At 50.6% G+C, this 23,150-nt stretch overlaps 1 protein-coding gene across 1 annotated transcript in view; it reads right to left on the bottom strand.

Annotated features, from left to right (window-relative positions):
* Positions 1-23,150, bottom strand: part of KIRREL3 (kirre like nephrin family adhesion molecule 3) — a 361,979-nt gene that overhangs the window by 121,834 nt on the left and 216,995 nt on the right. Inside the window, exon 2 of the mRNA XM_056509830.1 lies at positions 5,617-5,694. Within this exon, the coding sequence (XP_056365805.1) occupies positions 5,617-5,694 (78 nt within the window). The remainder of the gene's footprint in view (positions 1-5,616; positions 5,695-23,150) is intronic.

Raw genomic sequence — 23,150 nt, 5'->3', positions numbered from 1 at the left:
CACATTCCCTCAGAGAAGCTATTAAGAAGCAGCCAAATAGAGCAACCTTTCATTGACAAGGCACTCGGCCCTTTAAACGATTCCAAATGGTGTTTTCTTTTTATTGCTTTCTGCAGTTTAACAGCCTTGATTTCAAGTTACTTTGGCTTATGATAAACTCCAGATCTATAATGCCTCTATTCTCTCCCTCTTTGGTCTCTCTCGCCCACTTCTCCTTTATGTTTTTATTAAAAAAAGATCCAGGCAAACAGATAGCAGATTAAAAGGGAAACAAATTGAAATGGGTCAAATGTATCTTGCTTAGATGACAGCCACCCCATTAGATACTTTTAAACAGGACAAATAACCCATTTGGAAGCATAAGTGGGCTTTTACATTTATTCTAAATTACAAACCAAGTGATTGCAGCCTCAAATGGAAGCACTGGCTAATTGCACTAATATCTCACTAATTCCAGCACCAAGGAATGGGGGGAAAACGAACGATTTTCACCATTTTACCAATTATTCAATTTAGGCCAAGGTACATTTTGCAAAGCCTGGGTTGAGCTTCCTCTCCATTTTGTCATCTATGACAAGGACTGGAATTCCAGTTATTAATAATGGACGAGCTATAACTATTCTAAGGATGGCTAGGAGATAATTACAAGCCACAAACCCAGCTTTCATCTGCACACACAGTTCTCCCCTCAGAGCCTTGCTGCATCAGGAGCACCCTGAGGCTCAGGACAAAGCCCCAGCTGGAGCTGTGGTGCTCACAGGCCATGAGGTGAAGCCAGAGCTGGGAACAGAGCAGAATCAGCCTTCCAGAGGCTGGAATTAGGTGATGCTGGAGGTTCCCTCTGACCCAAAGCACTGTATGACTCCATGGCTCTCTCATCTGCAGTCTGTGAGGATGCAGGAATCATCCCAAGCAGAGCAGGCTGCTGGCTCTCCTTCCCTTTAGGCCACCACTGTCCCTGTCCCATGTCTGAGGGATGTGGATGAATCCCACCTTTCCCATCTCCCCTTCCCCAACAACTTGCTGTTGGAGCAAGTCCATGAACATGGCAAGAGGAAGGGAGCACTGGAGAAGACTGGGTTGTGTGGGACCTTCCAGCACCTTCCAGTGTCTGAAGGAGCCACAGGGAAGCTGGGGAGGGACTCTGCCAGGAGCTGTAGTGACAGGACACGGGGGAATGGGTACTAATGGAAATTTAGACCAGATATCAGGAAGAAATTCTTCACTGTGGGGTGGAGAGATACTGGCACAGGTTTCTCAGGAGGTTCCATCCCTGGAGGTGTCTCCAAGGTCAGGCTGGACAAATCCTTGAGACCCTGAGTCTGGTGGGAAGTCTCCCTGAACATGGCAGGAGAAGCTGAAACCAGATAATTTTTAAGGTCCCTCCCAACCTTTAACATTTTGGGATTCTATGAATAAAACAACAGAGCTCTCCATTAGTCCCAGTGCCTTCAAATAAGATCCCAAACCTTCAGAACAGAAGAGTCAAGGTGAGATTGAAGCTCAGACTGCAAAACTTCCAAGGTCTCACTCTTCACTCTCCCCAAACTGAAGATTTGTCTTAAGTGCCCCACGTGGCTTTTAAAGAAAAGTGGTGCCCCTTGGATGTGGGCAGCCCTTCCTTGAGCTGGTTTCTGCAGCCCTTACCCAGCAGGGATGATCTGCCAAGCTCTCCTGTTGCACAGGAGGCAGAGCTCTGGCTGCTCTGTGGAGCTGCAGCTCTGCAGGACCTGCTGTGCTTTGTGCAGGGAGTGGAGACACCTCGAGTGCACAACCCAGCCCTGACACCGACAGAGAGCAGCTGCTGCCAGAGATAACTGCAGCACAGCCTCCTCCTGGCACAGCAGGCAGAGCTTGCATCCCTCTGAAGAGGAGGGTTTGTCCTTCCCTGAGCTCAGATCATTAAGCACTCACTGCTCCAGGAGGAAGATGCTGCACCAAACCCGTCTGTCCCTTTCCCTGCTCCAGGTGAAACCCACCCCTCATTCTGTGCCCACCCCACGGAGATGCTCCTGCCCTGCCCATGTGAGAGCCAGAGAAGGGTCTGGAGCTGCCCTGCCCCACTGCCCTGCGTGGGGGGACCTTGTTGGAGGCACCTCCCAGCAGGAGCAGGTGGTGGAGGTGAAGGCTGACACCTCTCAGTGCTTAATCGTTCCCCTTAGTAGCTTTATGAATGGCAGCCAAAAAGTGCCATAATTGCTGCAGCAACGCTTGCTAATGACTCGAGTTAGAGCTGGCAAGTAGTCAAAGCAGGAGACAAGAAGTAAAATTGAAAGCAGCATCTGAATTCCTGCCTTGGACCACTGTGCAGGAGAGCCCAGCTTGGGAGCTGCAGGTGTGGACAGGGAGGGATGGGTGAGCAGAGATGTTCCAGCACAGCCCTTGGGGAGAGAACTGCAAGAGGAAGGAAGAAGCCCAAATTTTCAGTCATGGGGGGCTAAGGTGACCCACCTCCTAGAAAACATCTTTCTACTCCAAAATCACCTTGAAGGCCTGGGAGGAGCAGGGTCACTCAGCTCACTCCAGCCCAGCAGCACCTGCCTGGGGACATCCAGTGGCTCCCACTGCACCCCATGGCCACGGGAGAGCCATTCCCAGGGAGCAACCCAGCCCCTCCTGAGCTCCCAGCACGCTCCTCCTGATTATGAATCTGTTTCTGAATGTTAACAAACAGTCGGCAGCAGCTGATTGAGTGGGTTATTAGCAGAATGAAGACAGATGGTGCAGGATTAACTGCAAAGCGTCTTTATTGCAGACAGCTCTCCCTCTGCCTCTGTCTGCAGCTGTCACCAGCTCCATTTCACCCCACAGCTCCCAGAGCACGGCACAGCTCGGGCCCAGCACGAGACAGCCCATCATCAGTCAGAGGAGCTGTGCCCTCCTGCTCCCAGCCAATTCCACCCCCAAATCCAGACTGGTCCTGCTGAGGGCTTCCCAGAAGTGGTCACACCTGATCCAGCACAGCAGTGCAAGGACAGTGCCCAGACTGGGTTTGCTGTGCCCATCACGTGCTGCCTGCAGCTCCAGCACCTGTCTGATCACAGAGACTGAGATGAGGGACTGAGGGATGTGGGCAGAGGCACCTCCATGGACACTGATCTTGGCTCCTCATCTGGTGCCCAGCTCAGCTGGAAGAGCCACATCTGCAGCCAGCTGTGCTGGTGGACATCACCCCTTGCCAGCTGGTCAACAATCACACAATGCCACCAAAGACCCTTGTGGGCACCTCTACCCACCCCTATCCACCCCTCTGGGAGAGGCTGCCACACTGATCTGTGAGCATCCAGACTGCATCTTCTCTGTGGGGACAGCCAAAACCACCGTGTTACAGAACCACAGGATGTCCTGAGGTGTGAGTGACCCACAAGGATCATCCAGTCCCAGTCCTGGCCCTGCACAGACACCCCAAATCCCACCCTGTGCCTGAGAGGTGTCCAAACCCTCCTGCAGCTCTGGCAGCCTCGGGGCTGTGCCCATTCCCTGGAGCCTGGGCAGTGCCAGCCCCTCTGGGGGAAGAACCTTTCCCCAACATCCAACCTAAGAAATTATTTCCCATCAGTAAATGATTTCCACACTGTCAAGGCTTCCAGCTCCTCTTGTGCTTATCTACCTCCAAGCCATTGCAGATGTCTCCAGTAAATGCCAGGAAGGTTCTAATGGTCCCTGTATTACCTGTTTCCCCTGGGATAGAGACCCCACACCTCATTTATCCCACTGCCTTCCTGTGCCTTCAATTCCTTCAGCTCCCTTGTCATTATTAGCAGGGCTGCTCTTCAGCTCTTTTTAAAGGGAGAAAAAGCTCTCACTTGGCACAAACACAGAAGGGGAGCTGCTCCCTCTCCTCACCCTGACAGGAGAACTGCCCAGAGAGTGGCTCAGGCACCTTGGGCAGGAACTTCCTGAAGATGCCCAGACCTCTGACCCCAGCCCAGCTCCCACACCACAGTGTGGATCTGACTGCAATCCACCAAAACCCCAAAAAGCTGGATGTCTGCAACTGTCATCTGTAGCTGCTTCTAAAGAAAACACAAGTCCTAGGTGGTCTTTGTAGCCATGGAAATCCCCCTGACTTTTGTTTTTGGCAGATTGTACCTTTAAACATAATGGCCCTGCAGCCTGCAGGGGCCAGGAGCTGGCTGCATGTCAGGCAGGAACACTTTGTTCCCTTTCCCTCACAAAAGCTTTGCTTTTGGCCTTTCATGTGCCTTTGTTCTCTGCACACAAAGCCCTGCTCAGCCTGAAAAGGGGGCTCACAGAGACCCATCGGGGGACAGAGCAATCCCAAAGGACTGGCAGGATGCCCAGGGTGCTGCCAGCTCTCCAACCCCCCCTGAGCATCCCCAGCTCTGGGCACAGCCTGGACGGGAGGCACCGAGAGGAGGCTGCACCTTCTCACAGCACTGGTGTCCCATGGGCAGCCCCTTCCCATTAAAAACAGCCTCTAATCAATGTTTAAAGAGTGTGTGGTAATTAACAAGCACGAGGTGAAGCCTTGTGAAGTACTTTCCCCACGTTATCAACTCAGTATCAGGGCTCCTGGGAACCTGAAGGAACCTTTGATCTTCTAACTGATATTTGAGCCATAAACTTGCATCTGTGAGAGTTTTACTCCATGGAAAAAAACCCCTCACCTTTTACTCTCATGGAAAAAGGCTTCCTGCAGGAGCAGACACCCCCATGGCCAACTGCTGCCAACACTCCATCCCATGCAGGGGAAAGGAATCATGCAATGGTTTGGGTTAGAAGGGACCTTTCAGGTGACCCAATCCCCCTGCAGTGAGCAGGGACACCTTCCTCTACATCAGGTTACTCAGAGCCCTGTCCAACATGACCTTGGATGTTTCCAGAAAAGGAAGCACAGTAGGGCAAGAGATCACACCCCTGGTCCAAATTATTTCCAATCAGAGTCCCCAGAAAGGGTTAAAAACACGCTTGGGTCAAGTTTCCAATTCCCAGAGTGACCTCACAGAAACCAAACTCTGTGTGACACATCCTGGAGACCCTCCCATCTCACAGGGCTCTGGGTTTCCTTCTCTCATCCCACATTAATCAGAAGGGGCTGCACCAGGGCTGGCTCCAGGAAAGGAAACTACCAGAAGCAAGGATGCCAGTTCTTCTGAGCATAAACACTTTTTGTGTAGTTATTATGCTTCATAATTATTTATGATATTTCTATGGATTAATCAATGCTCATAAAGTACTGGGGGAATGACTGGAATATCAAATAGGGACATTTAGCAGAAGTTTGAAGAGCAATGCAAGGGTGACTCTGCAAGGTTCAAAGGCACTGGGGACTGGGGTTCTGCAAGTGTCACTGCCACCCAGCTAGGGTAAGAAAAGAGATGCAGCAATTGCTGCAAGAGCTTCCTGTGTGACAAATCCTTTCTGTAGGAAAAGTTTTGGATGTATGGAACTGCAAACTCCTGCTCTTCTCTTGCAGCTTCACACAGAAGGGGCTCCCACATGCATGGCCCCTAAGATGTTCCAGAGATCAAAGGGGAAGCAGGATTTCGTGCTGGGTGGGAACAAGAGCCCAGCACATCCTCAGAGATGAGATGATCCTTAGCACAATGAGATTGCTGAAGAGGAAGAGGAGAAGGTGAGGGAAGTGCTCACCTTCAGTCATCCTGCGGAACTTCTCCTTGTACATGAACCCCAGGACTAGGCAGCATCCTCTTCCTGGGAGCCCCAGTTCTGCAAGAGAAGAGAGCGTGGGGTTAGGCTGGGGACAGGAGAGCCCCTGGGGCTGCTGCAGGGAGCCAGTCCTGCTGCAGACACCCTTCAGGAGGAGCTCCAGGAAGGTGGGCACACAGCTGAAGTCTGTCAGACTCACAGAGCCGAGCTTGGGCCGGCATCCATTCCCCTGCCTGTCCTCAAGCACTGCTCTGGTCCAAGGGAGGCAATGAGCTGCATCTTCCTCCACAGCAGCGTGCTCCCACAACAGGACTCTTTCATCCCTTCCTCCCTTAGTGGGCAGCAAAGTGAAATGGGAAATGGCCCTCAGTAGGGAAGACAATTCTGGCCTGAGGAATCTTGCTACTCAGAAGCAAGCAGGTGACCCTAGGAGCAGGAGAGTGCCAGAGTCTGAGGAGGCACAGGCCTTTGATGCCTTGATTTGTTAATGGGGCTTTTTGACTCTTGGTAACAAACAGAGAGATCTGAGCGAGGGATTTTCCAGAAGTAGGCTGCGAGCACAGGCACTCTCCCCGTGTGCATCTCAGAGAGGCAGAGAGCTCTTGTTCTTCAAACAAATTCCTCCGTGTCACAGTGCAGAAAATTAAGGTACCATGTCCCCAGTGCTGCCTGCGGACCTGCAGAGCTCCTCGGGGGCTGCTGTGCTCTGCACAGCCCCGCTGATCAAAGCCCCTTTGATGTTTACTCAGCGTGGCTGTGGACTGTGCAGAGCCCCCTCTGCCGAGGAAGAGGAGGGGAGTTGTGCCTCTCACAGGAGGGAAGCTGTGCCTCTCCCAGGAGGGAAGTTGTGCCTCTCACACGAGGGAAGCTGTGCCTCTCACAGGAGGGAAGCTGTGCCTCTCACAGGAGGGAAGCTGTGCCTCTCACATGAGGGAAGCTGTGCCTCTCACATGAGGGAAGCTGTGCCTCTCCCAGGAGGGAATTTGTGCCTCTCCCAGGAGGGGAGTTGTGCCTCTCACACGAGGGAAGTTGTGCCTCTCCCAGGAGGGAAGTTGTGCCTCTCCCAGGAGGGAATTTGTGCCTCTCCCAGGAGGGAAGTTGTGCCTCTCACATGAGGGAAGCTGTGCCTCTCACACGAGGGAAGTTGTGCCTCTCCCAGGAGGGATGCTGTGCCTCTCCCAGGAGGGAAGTTGTGCCTCTCACAGGAGGGAAGTTGTGCCTCTCACAGGAGGGAAGCTGTGCCTCTCACAGGAGGGATGCTGTGCCTCTCACAGGAGGGGATGCTGTGCCTCTCACAGGAGGGGAGTTGTGCCTCTCACAGGAGGGGAGTTGTGCCTCTCACAGGAGGGGAGTTGTGCCTCTCACAGGAGGGATGCTGTGCCTCTCACAGGAGGGAAGCTGTGCCTCTCACAGGAGGGGAGTTGTGCCTCTCACAGGAGGGGAGTTGTGCCTCTCACAGGAGGGATGCTGTGCCTCTCACAGGAGGGGATGCTGTGCCTCTCACAGGAGGGGAGTTGTGCCTCTCACAGGAGGGGAGTTGTGCCTCTCACAGGAGGGGAGTTGTGCCTCTCACAGGAGGGAAGCTGTGCCTCTCACAGGAGGGATGCTGTGCCTCTCACAGGAGGGGATGCTGTGCCTCTCACAGGAGGGGAGTTGTGCCTCTCACAGGAGGGAAGCTGTGCCTCTCACAGGAGGGAAGCTGTGCCTCTCACAGGAGGGAAGCTGTGCCTCTCACAAGAGGGAAGCTGTGCCTCTCCCAGGAGGGATGCTGTGCCTCTCACAGGAGGGAAGCTGTGCCTCTCACTGGAGGGATGCTGTACCTCTCCCAGGAGGGGAGTTGTGCCTCTCACAGGAGGGATGCTGTGCCTCTCACAGGAGGGAAGCTGTGCCTCTCACAGGAGGGATGCTGTGCCTCTCACAGGAGGGATGCTGTGCCTCTCACAGGAGGGATGCTGTGCCTCTCACAGGAGGGGATGCTGTACCTCTCCCAGGAGGGGAGTTGTGCCTCTCACAGGAGGGATGCTGTGCCTCTCACAGGAGGGATGCTGTGCCTCTCACAGGAGGGAAGCTGTGCCTCTCACAGAGGGAAGCTGTGCCTCTCACAGGAGGGAAAGGCAGCAGAGCAGAGGCTGGAGGGTGCAGCAGTGGCTGGAGAGCAGAGCAGGACCTGCTTGGAGAACTCAGCTTTCAGTGCCACGAGGCAAACTTGGGGTTGAATGGCAGATCTGGATCGTGTCCAGAGGAGGAGGGAAGTGTGATGTGATGTGATGTGCAGGGAAGATCCCCAGATCCACATGGGTATAGACCCAGATATAGAGAATCCCTCCCTAACAGTGCTCGCTGCCATGGCACCCCAGCAGAGTGGTTACATCCTCCTCTTGTGCACAGTATGAGGCAGAATTTGAGCCTAAACCTAGAAAAAACCAGGATTCTTTTGAACCCAGGGCACTCAGGGTACACACCAGCCCAGTTAAAGCTCTTCCTCTAGCATTATACAGGGCTCCACCTTGCAGGAGTCTCCTGATTCCTGGGAGGAATCAGCATCTAACCAAAACAAATCATGTGTAATCCCACTGAGGCAGATGCTCAGTCTCTTGAAATAACCAGAGCAAGCTGAAATTTAGTTGCTCCCCTAAATCCACCTTGTCCTGGAGGGAATGCCCCAGAGAGCAGCAGGTGTCTCCAGAATGTGACCCCACCTTCCACGATGTCTTTGGGGGTGCTTTTAACTCTCATTGGCCATAGAAGGTGATGACTAACTCAGGTGAAGATGTTCAAGGATCAGGGAAGATGAATCAATCACCAGTGGTTTCTTGAATTGCCAGGAAGGGGTAATGAGCAGCATTGTCCACCTCTGGTGGTGGAAAGCAGTTCTCTTGCTCTCCAGGGCAGAGACAACGTGCTGCACCTGGTCTGCACAAAGTGCACGGCCACAAACACAGAAAGGTGCCAGCCTGCAGAGCCCTCTGACTGCAGGGACACCCAGCTCAGGAGAACTGATAAGATTTGCTGATCCTGGGGGGTTTCAGTGCAGGATGCTGTGAGGACACACTCTGTGATCCTGCCCAGAGCCCCAGGGCTGACTGAGCAGAGCCAGCAAAGCAGGTGAGAGCCTTTATGTCTTTATTGATAGGAAAACAAACCCCCATCGATTGCTATTGAGCCTCTGACGAGCACCAAGGTATCAAAGTAATTAAAACAACACAATTAGATTAGTGCCAGACAAGGCAGCAGAGCCCACAGTGCAGCTGAGCAAGGCAGCCCTGCTCTGGCTCAGACAGGCACAGGGGGACCTGTGTGGATGCTGGCGGGGTTTTCCTGGAGTGAGGGGCCCTGCACACACCAAGAGCACAAACAGCACCAAGATCATGGAATGCTTTGGGTGGGAATGGACCTTAAGGACCTGCCATGGGCAGGGACACCTTCCCCTGTCCCAGGCTGCTCCCAGCCCCATCCAGCCTGTTCTTGGGCACTGCCAGGGATCCAGGGTCAGCCACAGCTGCTCTGGGCTCTTGTTCCCACACAGGAGAAAATCCTGCTTCCCCTTTGAGCTCTGGAACATCTTAGAACAATTCCTTCCCAATATCCATCCATCCCTGCCCTCTGGCAGTGGGAGCCATTCCCTGTGTTCTGTCCCTCCATCCCTTGTCCAAGGTCCTTCTCAACTCTCCTGGAGCTCCTTTAGGACTGGAAGAGCTCTGAGCTCTCCCCAGAGCCTTCTCCTCTCCAGGTGAGCACCCCCAGCTCTCCCAGCCTGGTTTCAGAGCTGAGGGGCTCCAGTCCTGGAGCATCTCTGGGCTCACTCCAGCAGCTCCACGTCCTTCCAGGGCAGTGTCCTGGGACAATCCCACCAGCTCTCACCTCCCCCTTGCAGTGAGCAAAAAGCTCCCAGAAAGGAGGCTGTGGGCAGGGCTCTATCCCCAGGCAGTGGCTGTGCTGTCCCAGTCCCAGCCCTCAGACAGGGAGGGAGGCTCAGGCTGAGCTGGATCCCAGGGAAATGAGGGCTCCTGGCTCAGCAGGCTGCTCTGGGTGCCTGTCTCTCGTCTGCCTCCCCAAGGGGTGCTATAATTAACACTTATAAACCACTTTGATATCCCATGATGAAAGGAGCTGTACAAAAGCACTGCATTATAATAATTCATACCATAAATTTGTGAGAACATGCAAAAATCTTTATAGCTAAAGGCACCTTTAAATACTTGAGAGCGCCTTTAAAAGGTAAAATACTTCAAGATGACTCTGCTGCCTAAGGATGTCTCACCATTTTGGCTTTTAGTGGCTACCTAAAGCTAAAATAGTTAAGCAGATGCCCAGCATTTTAAATATCTTGGCTTTAGGGCGGCTGCTGAGACACACCAAACCCAGAATGTTTTAACCCTTGAGTGTCCCCATCTCCCCCAAATCAATCCCATCCACTTCCTTGTGATGACAACTGAATTTCTCAGCATGGCAAAAGCAGTTCCAGCTGAAGTGGGAGCTAAAGTATCCTGGCTGGAAAGCACACAGCAGAACCATGGTTTCATCTCTCTCAGAAGTACCTGAATTAATTCAGCCCCAAACTGGCAGAAGAGCCACTCACTGGGCAAAGCACAAACTGCCAGTGACAACGAAACAAAAACAAAATTAAAACAAATAATTGGAGTCCTTGAGAAAGGGATCCTCAGCCTGGGAAACAGAGGGGAAAGATGTTTAGGAAGCAAGATCTCTCAGTGCTGGCCCAAACTACAGATTCCTCCTGCTTTTTCCTCAGTTCTTCCATTGCATGGCATTTCTTTACTCAGTTTCAAGGCAATTCCTTCCCTCAGCACTCAGGAAGGGAAGGAAATATCCCATCACCGGAGCACTAAAGGCTAAAGCTGCAAAGCTGTAATAAGGGTTTATTAACATAATCACAATATGTACTGTTGTGTAGCTGTATCCCACCAGGAATGATAATAAACATTTAATAGCCCAATAATACCTGTTTAATAATTTTTTTCAGCTCACCCTGTCTAATTGCAAGTTTATTAAAGAACGATAAACTTTATAATCGTTGTAAAGGCATAATTGCAATTCCATTGCTTATTTAATATTGAGCTAATGATATTACAAGTAAGTTATATTTTCCCATACATATTAAATATCAATTAGCTGGTTTAAACTATTGATTTGTATTTAATTAACTATGCTATTATATACCAATTAAACTCTTATAAGAGAAGCAGAAACAGCTGGTCTCTTAAATTAAATTTTTAAAACTTTGTATTAACATAAATATCACGTTTCCATTTTGTCATGTTTTCCTTCTACAGTGATGCCAGTTTGATACCTGTAAATAGGATAAATAAATAGGATAAATAAAAGCAAGGATTTCTGATTTTGTGTTATATCCATGAGTTTAACTCTGCTTTCTGGCATGGGGAATGGGCAACCTCCATGGCAGATATCCTGCTGTCAGTGACCCTGAAATGTGGGCACTGGAAAAGCCTTAGCTCACCTGGGGAAGCAAAGAACTCAGCTGGCAGCTCTTCAAACAGCAAGAAATTCTCCAAGGAAAGAAACTCAACTTTCCTAAATTGGCCAGCAAGGTGATAGAAGAAGATCCTACACCACCAAGCTGAGAGATTTTGGATATTGCACACTCTGATGGAGAATCCTCATCCTCCTGCTCAGAAGTTTCCTGTCCTGGTGGATAGAGCTGCCTGCTCTTCATGGATGCTCTGACAAAGAAGCAATATGGAGAGAAAACCTGATCTTCCATGTTTTCCATGCTCTTGGCTTCACTGTGTCTAGGGATGCTGCACCCCAAAAATGTGAAGAAATAGGTGAGGAAGCATTTTCCTTGTGTGTCATCACCTTGGTTTCCATGCTCAGAACCATCCCAAACATCCCTGTGACCTCTTCTTCTGCCCATGGAGCACCTTTCCCTCCAAGCTCTCCTGCCATGAGTGCTGGGCTCAATCTTCCTCCCTCGATGTCTCCATCAGCATTCCTGAGCCACCCAAACTCCTGCTGCCACTGGCAGAGAGCAAACAGATCCTCTGGCATGGGATTTCTGTATCACACTGTTAAGTCTGCAGAGCAATCCAAGATCTTCAGAGATGAAAAAAGCCATAAGAATACACGTTGTTGTTATTAAATCTGTGCCTGGTTAATTTATAAAAGTGTATTAAAAAACCTAAGAGGCTTCCCAGATGAGAAAATGGGCACATTACTGTTTGAAATATGAATGAAGCAGAGATCAGTGTTAAATGCTGGAGTGGTATTGTATTTTATTCTACAGTGCTCTGCAAAAAAGTTGCATTTATAAACCCATTTATTGTATTATGTACTCTCAAACCACCTTGTCATCCATTTATTGCACAAATAAAATCTTAAAAGCAGAGGATTAGTTGAGTGTGTCCCTGTGGGACCACAATCTGACTTTAAAGAATCCATCAATGAAAGAAAACAGATGGAGCAGAGATGTTTGCCAGCTCATTGCTCCGAGACAGAAAACACAACTGGCTCTTCTCCCACAGCCCATGGACTTGGGAAGAGAGAAGGACACTGGGCACAGCCTGTGGAAAACTGTCCCCGTTCAGCAGCCTGGTCTGGATGAAGAATTTATCATTCCAGTCTCCTCTCCTGCTGCTGCACAGGGTGAAGACCTTGGGGAGGACAGCTCAACTTTGCACAGTGAGGGAAAACTCCCCAAAACTGGAGCCCTGTGCAGAACCTCTGTTAAGACCTAAATTTGCCTTAAACACCACTGGAGAGGCACCAACCTGCATTGGAACAGCAACAGCTCAAACCAGTGCCAGGGCTGTTATCCCTACTGGGAATTTCTGGTAAAACTTCTCTCACACATTTCTTTTTGGGTTAAAAACCATAATGGAAAGAGACAGGAAAGCTTGGATGTGCTGATTTTCACTGTGCCTCTTTCAACCCAGCAGAAAACCAGAGTCTCCATAACCCAGGGGGAGATTCTTTGGGACAAACAACTTTGGACAGGCACATGCCTTGAGTATTGGAGTACACTGGAATCCTGCTCTCCAGGTGCCTTGAAAGGCACTGGAAGCTTCAAGAGGAAGAGCAGAGAAACACACAGGAGGCAGCTCTTGCCAGGAACAGGCTCTGCCCTGGCAGCAGACAATTAAAAGTTGCTTCCTAGCAGGAAACACAACAGGCAGAAGGGGAAAGAAAGAAAAGGGATTTGTGCTGCTGAGCAAAGAGAATGATATCCCTGTGTTCCCTGGCTAATGAAGGGGAAAGAGGCACCTCCAAGTTGTAGCTCAGCACTGGAGTGTTTTGAAGAGGTTTTTTTCTCTAGTGGCAGCACAGAGCCTTTGGTCCCTAAAGTTCAGAACAGAATCTGTCTGTATTCCCCACTCTCCTCCCCAGCCCTTCATGGCTGATGCACTTTTTCTGAACCTCTCACAAACATGTCCAATTTGGGGAGCATCTGACAAGGGAAGAAAAACCTTCACAAACCTCAAATCCAGCCATTCTTTGGGTTATTTTTTTCCTTTTCCTGAAGCTAAGAAATCTGGTAGGAAAAACAACTCACTCCAGAGGAAGGTGGCTGTTGGCACTCAAACCTTCCCACACAAACATCTTTCACAGCTTTGTGTGTGCACAGACGTGTTTACACTGGTCAAATTGTCCAAAATGCTTTGCTAAGGCCTTGGGGCAGCAAGTTCCACATCTTAACTACACCTCATGTGCAGGAAAAAGTATTTTTTCTGTATTTCTTACTATAAAAGTAATAACTTACACACAGGGTGTTATTTGAAAGAAAACCAAATAAAAGGTGATGTAGAAACAATCTCTTTTCTTCACTACTGAATATCAAAGCCATTCCTGTTTTCACTGCTGAGAGCTGGGTCAGGTACCCCACACAGTCAGAGAATTCCACATCCTGGCAAAAACCACACCCAGGCATGGGAAAAGGCTGCCCACGATCCCAAATTTAATTAGCAGTGTGACTTTGGGCGCACCTGCTCCCTCCACACCCCACTTCTGAAGGCTCCACTCTCGTGGGGTTGCTGTTTCCTTTCACAATCTGGCAGGATCAGGTGCAGCTCCAGCATTTCCCCCAGTTCACACCAGTTTTGGAGTATTTATCAAGAGCTGCTCTCCCAGGCTCCTCTCACCTGGCTCAGCCCCTCTTGCTGCAGCCCTGGGGCTCGGCTCCTCCTTGTGAGATTCCTGCTGCTGGCTCTGACCTGCACTTCAAGGGCTTCCCAGGGAATGGATCTGCCCCACTAGAGCCCATTGTACCTGCTGCTCCAGCCAAGTATTCAAATGTTCTGTTCCAGTGCAGCAAACCACTGCAGGAAGGGCTGGAACAAGACTTCCAGGGGAATTTAAACAATTAATATAAATAAACCTGTCCATGCCTTCCCAGTCTCTCCTGGGGCTCCCCTGGAACCAGGACACATCACCATCCACATCATCCCACCAGGAGGGGACTGAACCAACAGGATTTGCTGATTCTGGGGAGGTGGCAGGGCAGCCAGGGACAGGGCAGGTGTCCCAGGTTACAAGGTAAAGATGTGCCCAAAAGTCTGTGTTCTGTCACCATCTGTTAAACCAGCTGGGGCAGTGATCCTCATCTCTGTGAAGATATCCTCTGCTAATGGGCCAGCTGTTAAAAGCTGGGGCAGTGATCTTTATCTTCCCACAGCCCATCCTCCCTCCAGGAGATATCTCCTGTTCATGGCCAGTAAGTCCCAGGGCATGACTGATAAAATTCCATCATCCCACTGGGAGATGCTCCAGCCAGGGGAGGAGCCAAGCCTTTCCTACCCAGATAAAAACTGAGATTTGGAACACCAGAGCAGCCTTTTCCACTGGTTTGCAGAGGACAAGAGCTACCAGGATCAGAGCTTCAACAAGACCCCTCCATCTGGACTGCTCCCACCACCCCAACCAGTGGGGTGCCAGGTTGTATTCTGACTCTGGCAGTTTTTTTTTTTCTTTTGTACTATTGCATGCATTTTTTTTTTCCTATTAAATTGTATTTCTGACTTGGAGTCTGTCACTGGTTTTGCTTTCCAAACCATTACAGCAGGGCAGCCAGGGACAGGGCAGGACAGCCAGGTGTTGGGCACATCTGTCCTGGCCTCACTTGGCTGTGCTCAGCAGCCCACACAGATCCATGTGCTCCATGGGACACAGCCAGGGCAGGAGAGGGGAACAGGCAGAGTCCCTCACCCTGTCTGACTGCTCTCCCTGCTCCAGCCAAGGGCTGTGTGTCACTTCTCCCCCTCCTTGGCAGCTCAGCACTGGACTCAGGGACCTGCCTGGCAAGGGCTGTGGTGGCACTGATGCCACTTTACTTCCTCCTCCCACCTTCTTCCACCCCACCAAACCCAGGGGCTGCACATCCAACCCCAGACAGCAGAAAAGTGACCCCACTTTCCATGTATGAAACCCATCCCAGCTTTCTGCAGCACCTCTTCCACTGAAAAAGGGAAATAAAATGCTTTGATGGCCCAGAGACTGGAAAAGCCCCAGAGCCTGCAGCACAAGGGGCCTGTGTGAGCCAGGGGCCTGCAAGGGAAGGGGTGTTTGGAAGGTGGATTGAGCTGATCTAAAGCTGTGTTGAGCCTTCCTGCTCCATCTCCCGTGGCTGGATCAGGATGTGCTCCTACAAACCAGGAGGGCTTTCAACAGCAGGGACTGTGAGACTGAGATGGTCTAAAGCCAGCTCAGAACAAAACTGGCAGGGAGAAAAACTCAAAATCCACATGTTTTGATTCCTTCAGAGTGCAGTGTTTTCTCAGAAGGCCTGATTTCACTGGGGCTTCTCATCTCACTGCACCATTCCTGAAGGACCCCTCCATGTCCCACCCCAATCCAAGCAACATCAGCCACAGACACAGCACATTATCCTGGAGCCTGGTGGGAACACCTCATGGTGAATAAACAACACTTCTTGTGCTCCCCTGTCACACTAGAGCCACATTTACATGCAGGTCTAGAGCTCCAACACCAGCAGGAGTGTCCCTGCCTCACACCCTAACAGAGCACCTTGTGAAAACAAACAAACAAATCCCCTTAAGGTGAAAATCCAACAAAATAAAGCAAAACTGGGAGGAGAACGTGGCAATGGAAACACTTTGCAATAAACCCTGAAGTCCCCATGCTGCTCTGACAGATTGTGGATAAGCTGGAGAGAAAAATAATAAAAATAAACCCACAGAACCGTAAAGGTCACATCTATAGGCGTGCTCTGGATCAACAATGGCCCCTCACACTCCCACCTTGGATGTGTTCCTGCCTGAGCCATCCTTCCTGCACAGCTGGGGATGGAGGGCAGCACAAACCAGCTCTGCCTCGCTGCTGGGGTCACAGCTCTGCTCTGCCTCATGTGCCCCAGACCCTCCTGCCCCCTTTCAGAGGGTCCCACTGCCCAGCTGCTCCAGAGGCTGCAGGTGCTGCCCAGCCCCTCCAAGCTGGGGGAGCCCTCCCTCCCCTCTGGAGCCAGGGAAAGCACAGCAGCACCGTCCTGCTCTCCATGAACACACTCAACAGCCCAAGCAGGGATCCCTGCTGGCCTCCTATTACTGGGAAATCACACTCCAGCCTCACAAGCTCCATTACTCCTGTGTATATTATAATTAAATTCTATTTGCTGGTTACCTCACAGCACGGCTGCAATTCTTCTGCATCTGAGGCATTTTAAAAATATTTCTGATCTGCAGCTTCTATTTCATTTTTCCTCTCCTTGGCAACTCTCAATGTCTCTTTTAGCCTGTGAGGTGGGAAGGGGCAGGAGAGCTGCTGAGACCAGTCCACACTGTGCTGTCTCCTCTCCAAGCTGAAGGAGATCAGTGACATCAATGTGTTATCTTAGGGCAGATCCACAGCACAGGTTAATCCCCATTTCCTCCTCAGATATCCAAACTTGAATTACTTCCCAGGAACTTGACTGGGGGCTGAGGTTCCTACACAGCTTGGGGGAACCTTGTGGTGGTGTCACCAAACCATCACAGATGAGTTAACTGGCCAAAGCAGCAGCAATCCCAGTTAATCCCAGTTGGAGGTGCATTTGTGCAGTCCCTGCTGCTCCCCTCCTGTTCAAACTTTCTGAATGAGCTGTGGTGCTAAAATGGAAGGGGCAGAGTGAGAGCAGGTCCCAACCCTCCAGCAAGGAACAAGGCACCAATTACAGGGAGGGGGAGAAAGCCATGAGATTTAAGGGATTATCTCATCACCAATTTCTGTCCCTTTCTGCTTTGATTGAGGTATTGAGGTTTAAGTGCTCTGGCAGGGCAGGAGGAGAAAGGAAAGTGAGTGTGCAAATCTCAGGCTGTGGGAGGCTGATTGCTGCCCTGTCCACACCACGCTCCTTCCACGGCCCAGTGGGAGCAGGCTCGGTCCCACCAGAGGAACAAATCCATCACCCAGCCCATGCAGCATCCACAGCAGTGCCTCAGGCTGGGCTCAGCTCAGGCTGGGCTCAGCTCAGCCTGCCCAGCTCCAGACAGGACACCAAAGACACTGAGCATCCGTGACAACGTCAGGCTGCAGCATTCAGCCTAAATATTTACTCCTGTGATATTCGTGTCTCATGACCATCCCTCTCTCCTTTTCGAGCATTTTCAGTTTCCCAACTGACCTGAAAACTCATGATTTCTGACACTGGTCCCACCAGCAAACACTTTGCTAGCAATGCTCAGCTGCCTCAGCTGCAACCATTGTAGTTCACAGCACGTTAACCCCTCCTCCCACCTCTACAGGTGCACTCAGCACAGGTGAGGGGTAGGAAGGTGAACCAGGGAAGAGGTGTGTGAGGGAGGGACCAAAGCAGGCACAGGTGGCAGGGACCTCCCCCCTCCATCAGCAGGGATCTGCCCCCTCCAGCACCAGAGATCTTCCACCCAGCAGCAGGGATCTTCTCCATCCATCCATCCATCCATCCATCCATCCATCCATCCATCCATCCATCCATCCATCCATCCATCCATCCATCCATCCATCCATCCATCCATCCATCCATCCATCCATCCATCCATCCATCCATCCATCCATCCAGGAGCAGGATCTCCCCCATCCAGCAGCAGGATCTCTCCCATCCATCCATGGGATCTCCCCCATCCATCCATGGGATCTCTCCCATCCATCCATGGGATCTCCCACCATTCCCCTCCCTGTGACATGCCCTGACCCACTCAGGGCTGACTCTGGCACTGGTGCCTTTCTGCCCCTTCCCTGCTCCCTCCCTGCCAGACCCTGTGCTGCACACAGCTCCTGCTGCCAGGGGGGCATTTCCCAGCACTGGCCATAACTTGGATGATCTGTGGAACAGCTCCCCTGCTTCCCCCAGCGCTCGCTCCCTCAATCCCATTAAAAGTAATGGGCTGAGATTGTCCAGCCCATTACTTTCAATGGCTTCGTTTCAGCCAGACAGCCTAAAGCTCCCACACCCTCCAAAGAGGCAGCAGAGGAGCTCCAGCACTCCCTGTTTCATTAGCACATCGAGTATTCCAGCTTGCCAGGGTTTAATTGGAAAGAGAGCCAAGCCTGCGTTAAGGTTTGCTAATTGCTGCAGGAGAGACACCAGCACTCCTTGCACCACTGATGATTATTTCCTTGCTCAGCAATTCTGGGTTCTTCAAGGTGTGAGGTTTTATGAAAATAGTCCAAGTTAGTTACATTAAAAAAAAAAAAAAAAAAAAAAAAAAGAAGAGAGACATAAGCAAACACAGCCACAGGAGAGGGATTTTATGGAATGGTTGTGTGCTCCCAGATCCTGCTGGGCTTGCTGCTGCTGGAGGGGAAATGCATTTGCAGGAGGATCTGCCAGGAAGAAACATTGGTCTTACAAAAAGCCAAGTAAAAATTGTATATTTAAGATGCATCACAGGAGCTGCAGTTTGAGTCTTTCTGAACTGTAAGTCCAATAATCCACTGAGGGCAGAGACAGGCCAAAAATCAAACCACTTTACTTCCAAGACAGTTTGATATTACAAGATGCTCAGAAAACTGAAGAGCCAAACACCTTTCATTGGGAGCTGGAGAAATCCCATTTCTGGTCTGATTTCTGACCTTGCCTTCTGCTCCAGGTTTATAAAAGCCTGCCAGAACTTGACCATGTAAAGCCACGTGCCCTGTTACAGCCAGGGAAGGGACCTATTAGGGATGGACATAATGATGTATCCAGGAGACTGAAAAAATGGCATCTCACCAGCTGGCTAAAAAAAGTGAGTAGTTAAATCATAGAATGTCCTGAGTTGGAAAGGAATGAGTTGAACTCCTGCACAGGACACCCCAAGAATCCCACCAGGTGCCTGAGAGTGTTGACAAATGGTTGATAAAAATCTCCTCTGGCCATAGAACAGCAGGAGGCTGCTGGTGGCACTCCCAGCCAAGTGCTGCAAGCCCAGCCCAGCCTTCCCTGGGCTCTGAGCTGAGCCAGGAGCAGGTTGGGAAGTGCAGCTCTCCTGCACCAGCCCCTGTGAGGTCCCTGGTGGCCCCAGGGGCTCAGGGCCATGCCCTGCTGTGATGTTGGGTCTCTCTGCTGCTGCTCCAAAGCTGTCAGCAGGGTGATGCTCCAGCCCTGTCCACTCCAGGACAGATGGTAATACATTTTTCAGTGGCTGGAGCAGAGTGCAGCAACTGTGTGATTAGCATCTTTTTCTCCACTGCACATTTCATCTGTAAACTAAGATTAAATACCTGGAGGAAAAAAAGCTGCAGGAAAAGGGAACCTGAATGTGTTTTCACTGCAGAGCTCCCACGAGTGAGCCAACAGCTTGGATCCAAGGTTGGGGGGCTCATGGGAGCTGTCCCCTTGTGCAGAGCCAAGTGACCCACGTTCCATGAAGGTGCTCTGTTAGAGCATGGAAAGGATGGGTTGGAAGGGACTTCAAACATCATCTCATCCATCCTCAAGGACACCTTCCACCATGCCAGGCTGCTCCAAACCCTGTCCAGCCTGGCCTTGGGCACTGCCAGGGATCCAGGGGCAGCCACAGCTGCTCTGGGCACCCTGTGCCAAGGCATCACCATCTCCACAAGGGAGAATTTCTTCCCAAAATCCAGCCTAACCCTGCCCCCATCAGTGTGAGGCCATTCCCCTTGTCCTGCACCACCCTCTCAGGATTCTCCTGACTGGAGCAGCTGTGAGGAGCAGCAGGGTCTGCAATCCCCTCTCAGTGAACAAGGGGAGCAGAACTGCTCCATTACCTGCCTGGCTTTGAACTCTCAACTCATTTAAACCCAACAAAAGCCATTCCAAGCTCCTGTCAAGCCTCACCGACCTCACTCTCCTGCACCCTCAGCCAGAGATAAAACAAGGGAATGAGTTTCATGAAGCGCATGGGAGATGAGGAATGGTGCCTGCTGCTGAGAAAGAAGGAATCATCACCTACAATTTCAGCAACCATCAAAACATTGCTCTTCATCACTGGAACACGAGTGCCAGGGCAGTGATGCTGATAGGGCACCTCAGGTGCAGCACATCACCATTTTTAAAAAAAAAAACAAACACAAACCCTTACAAAAAGTCACATACACAGAGAAAAAAAACCAAACCACACTCTCTGTTTGGGAGTGCATCCTGATAGAGTGGTGTCTGGGCTTGTAAGCCATCCTTCCCTATATTCCCAATCCAAAAAATAACTGACTGCACCCCCCAGCTGTTGTACCAAGCTTTCCTTGTGCTCACATAGCAAAATAACCAAATAGCACACGTAGCTCACTTAGCAAAGTGACCAGGGCATCCTGCACATAACCCACTCCTTATGGGAGATACTGTCTGCTCTGAAGAGGAAACACAATGAAATTTGAATGCTCCAGCTGTGCTTATAGGAAGTTTTTTTTCAGGCACCTTCTTGCCTAAAGGAAAATTCCAACATGCCCAACAGACAGGGCTGCAGGCCAGGGAAATATCATAGCACAGTTTGGGCTGGAAGAAAGCTTAAATCTCATCCAGTGCCAGCCCTGCCATGGACAGGGATACTTCCCACTGTCCCAGGCTGCTCCAAGCCCCATCCAGCCTGGCCTTGGACATCCCAGGGATGCAGGGCCACCACAGCTTCTCTGGGCACCCTGTGCCAGGCTGCCCACCCTCACTGTCACAGCCTTGCAGGCTGATATTGCTTTTGCTGTTCTGTCTGCCAACAGCTCCGAGCCAGCTTTGCCCATTGCTGCCCATCCTGTCTGCCCAGGGAGCTGTGCCCCACATCCCCAGGGAGCAGCAGGATGGACATGCCATGCCCCTGCTGGAATCAGCAATGCACCATTCCCTCTGTGTGCTGTATCCTGGTGTTTACTGTGTGTAAAGAGGGATTTGCAGTGGTCTGAGGGTGCTCATTTCATGCAGCTACACCCTGCAGGTGAGAGCCGCCAGCCTCGGCACCCGCGGGGAGCGACGCCAGGCTGCCCCCACAAAGCCTCCCTTGCCAAAGAAATGGGGAAAGAAAGGAAGAAAAAAGGGAATTAAACAAGGCCAAGGTAGAGAGATGAGAGCCTGTGCACATGGGATGGAAGGCAGGATGAGTGCCAGTTCTGGGACTCAGAGTCACGCCGGCATCGCTGCGAAAAGACGTCAAACGCTGCTCTCATCTCCAGTCCGAGGTGCTGCTTCCAGGAGGAACAGGAAGGTTGGGGTGGGGGAGAAACTTCTCCTTGAAAGGCATTGGCACACCTATGCAAAGTTCCTTCTTATTTGATCTCAGGCACAAAGAGCAGAACAGAAGCATATCATGCTTTGCAGCTAAAATGAAAAAATAAAGAGGACTTTTATCCCAGATCCATTTATCTCAGGTAATAAATTCTGCTCCTGCCTGCAGCCAGTCAGTATTTTCCAGGTGGGAAACTTTCTCACTGGAAAAATGAACAAAGCAATCAAAATAATTTGCTAATTCATTTCATACTCTCTCTCTCTCTTTTTTTTTTTTTTTTTTTTTTTTTTTTTTTAAACCTAAACTGCAAGTTAAAACAAACCCGAATAGCCTGGTGTGCTGTGTCAATGTTTTGTTCAACAAATATCAAAGCAACACTGAAATTCTTAATTGTCTCTTAAGAGATCTTAAGGCACCTCCAGAAGTTACACAGCACTTCCCAGCAGGAAGCAGCTGGATTGAACAGCTCCTGTGGGATGGCAGCAGCCTGGAGGTGTCCTTACACCTTTTGGGAAGTGTCTCAGCAGCAGCTGCAGCACCTGCCCACCCTGGAACACCTTGGGATGTGAGGATGTTGTTGGAACCCACAAACCTGGGATTTCTGAGCTTTCTGTGCTTTCTGGCACTGACCCCCTGGAGAACACTGCTCTGGACTGGGGCCTGGGAGAAGGATTCCAAATTTGAGTGATAAAGTCACAGCTCTGCAGTTAAATAGAAGTGTGTGATTTCACATGGTGGAGGGCTTTAAAATTGGGGTTTTAGAATATAGTGATAAGTATGAGACAAGATGGAGGATTTTGGTGTTGTCTCTTTTCTGTCTCCTTCTTCCTTCCTCTTCATGATTTCAGGCAGCAGTTTCTGGTTGGACAGAGCTGCACTGTGGGTCACAGGAGTTTGGTTATTGGGTCAAAAGTATAAATAATAGAGGTGTTAATTTTTTATTGGACTGTTTAACTAGCTAAAGTCACCTCCATTTTGCTCACTTCTAGCTGATAGCAAGAAGTATTACAGAACTCTCTGTACTTTAGATAAGATTTAATAAACAACCAAGCCCCAACATGAGAAAATTCATCTCCTTTGTGTTTTTAATCCTGACTCTGAGTGAAGATAGAAGAAAATGAAGACAAGCCACTAATTAAGTGGTGCAGTTACCACCTCTACAGACATGATCCTGCTCCCACCTTCCCTGTGAAGCCACCAGATAAAACGAAGCAACAGGAGCTGATCCCACAGGTTCTCAATCCTGATCAGCAGAGCAGCTCCCTGGGAAATGCAGGGTCTGAGCAGCTTTCCTGTGCATCCCTGTGCTCATCCCAGCACGCCCAACGTGCCTTTCCCAACATCTGTGCCCTAGCTCGTGTCCTCTCAAGCTCATCTTGGTGCATCCAGCCAAGGAAAAACATGGCTCTGCACCAGAAACAAACCCCTCAGGACCAATCTTCCTTCTGGCTGTGCCAGAGCCTCCTCGTGCAGCAGGGTCTGTATTCACTCATCTGTGTTGCTCACTCCCAGCTTAGGTGGGAAAGAGCAGCCCCATCCTTTTCTGCTTCTGGGAGGATGCAGGGGCTGTGTTTCTGTCACACAGGAGACTTTCTGCAGTGCTACAGAGCAGAGCTCTCCTCTCCCCCTGAGCTCATCTGCCTCGCCAGGCTCCTGCACCATTAAACAGCTGCCACGTTCCACCTCAGAACTTCCTGCAACTCAGCAGAAAAAAAGGAAAAGAGGGGAAAAAAACAGAGGCCTAGCAGAAAAATGTAGATAAGTACCATAAAACACTGGAGAAAACAGACAGGCCCCCATTGGTCAACAGCTGTGCACCGTCCTCGCTGGAAGACACTGCATTAGGGGAGGCAATGATCATCATCATTAAATGCCTTGATGGAACTCAGGCATCTGCTTTGCAGCATTTAGCTGATGAAA

This window comes from Oenanthe melanoleuca, chromosome 24, assembly GCF_029582105.1.
Source record: "Oenanthe melanoleuca isolate GR-GAL-2019-014 chromosome 24, OMel1.0, whole genome shotgun sequence".
Taxonomy (NCBI): domain Eukaryota; kingdom Metazoa; phylum Chordata; class Aves; order Passeriformes; family Muscicapidae; genus Oenanthe; species Oenanthe melanoleuca.
Note: the sequence above shows the minus strand (reverse complement) of the source record. Positions and strands in the feature narration are given on the sequence as shown.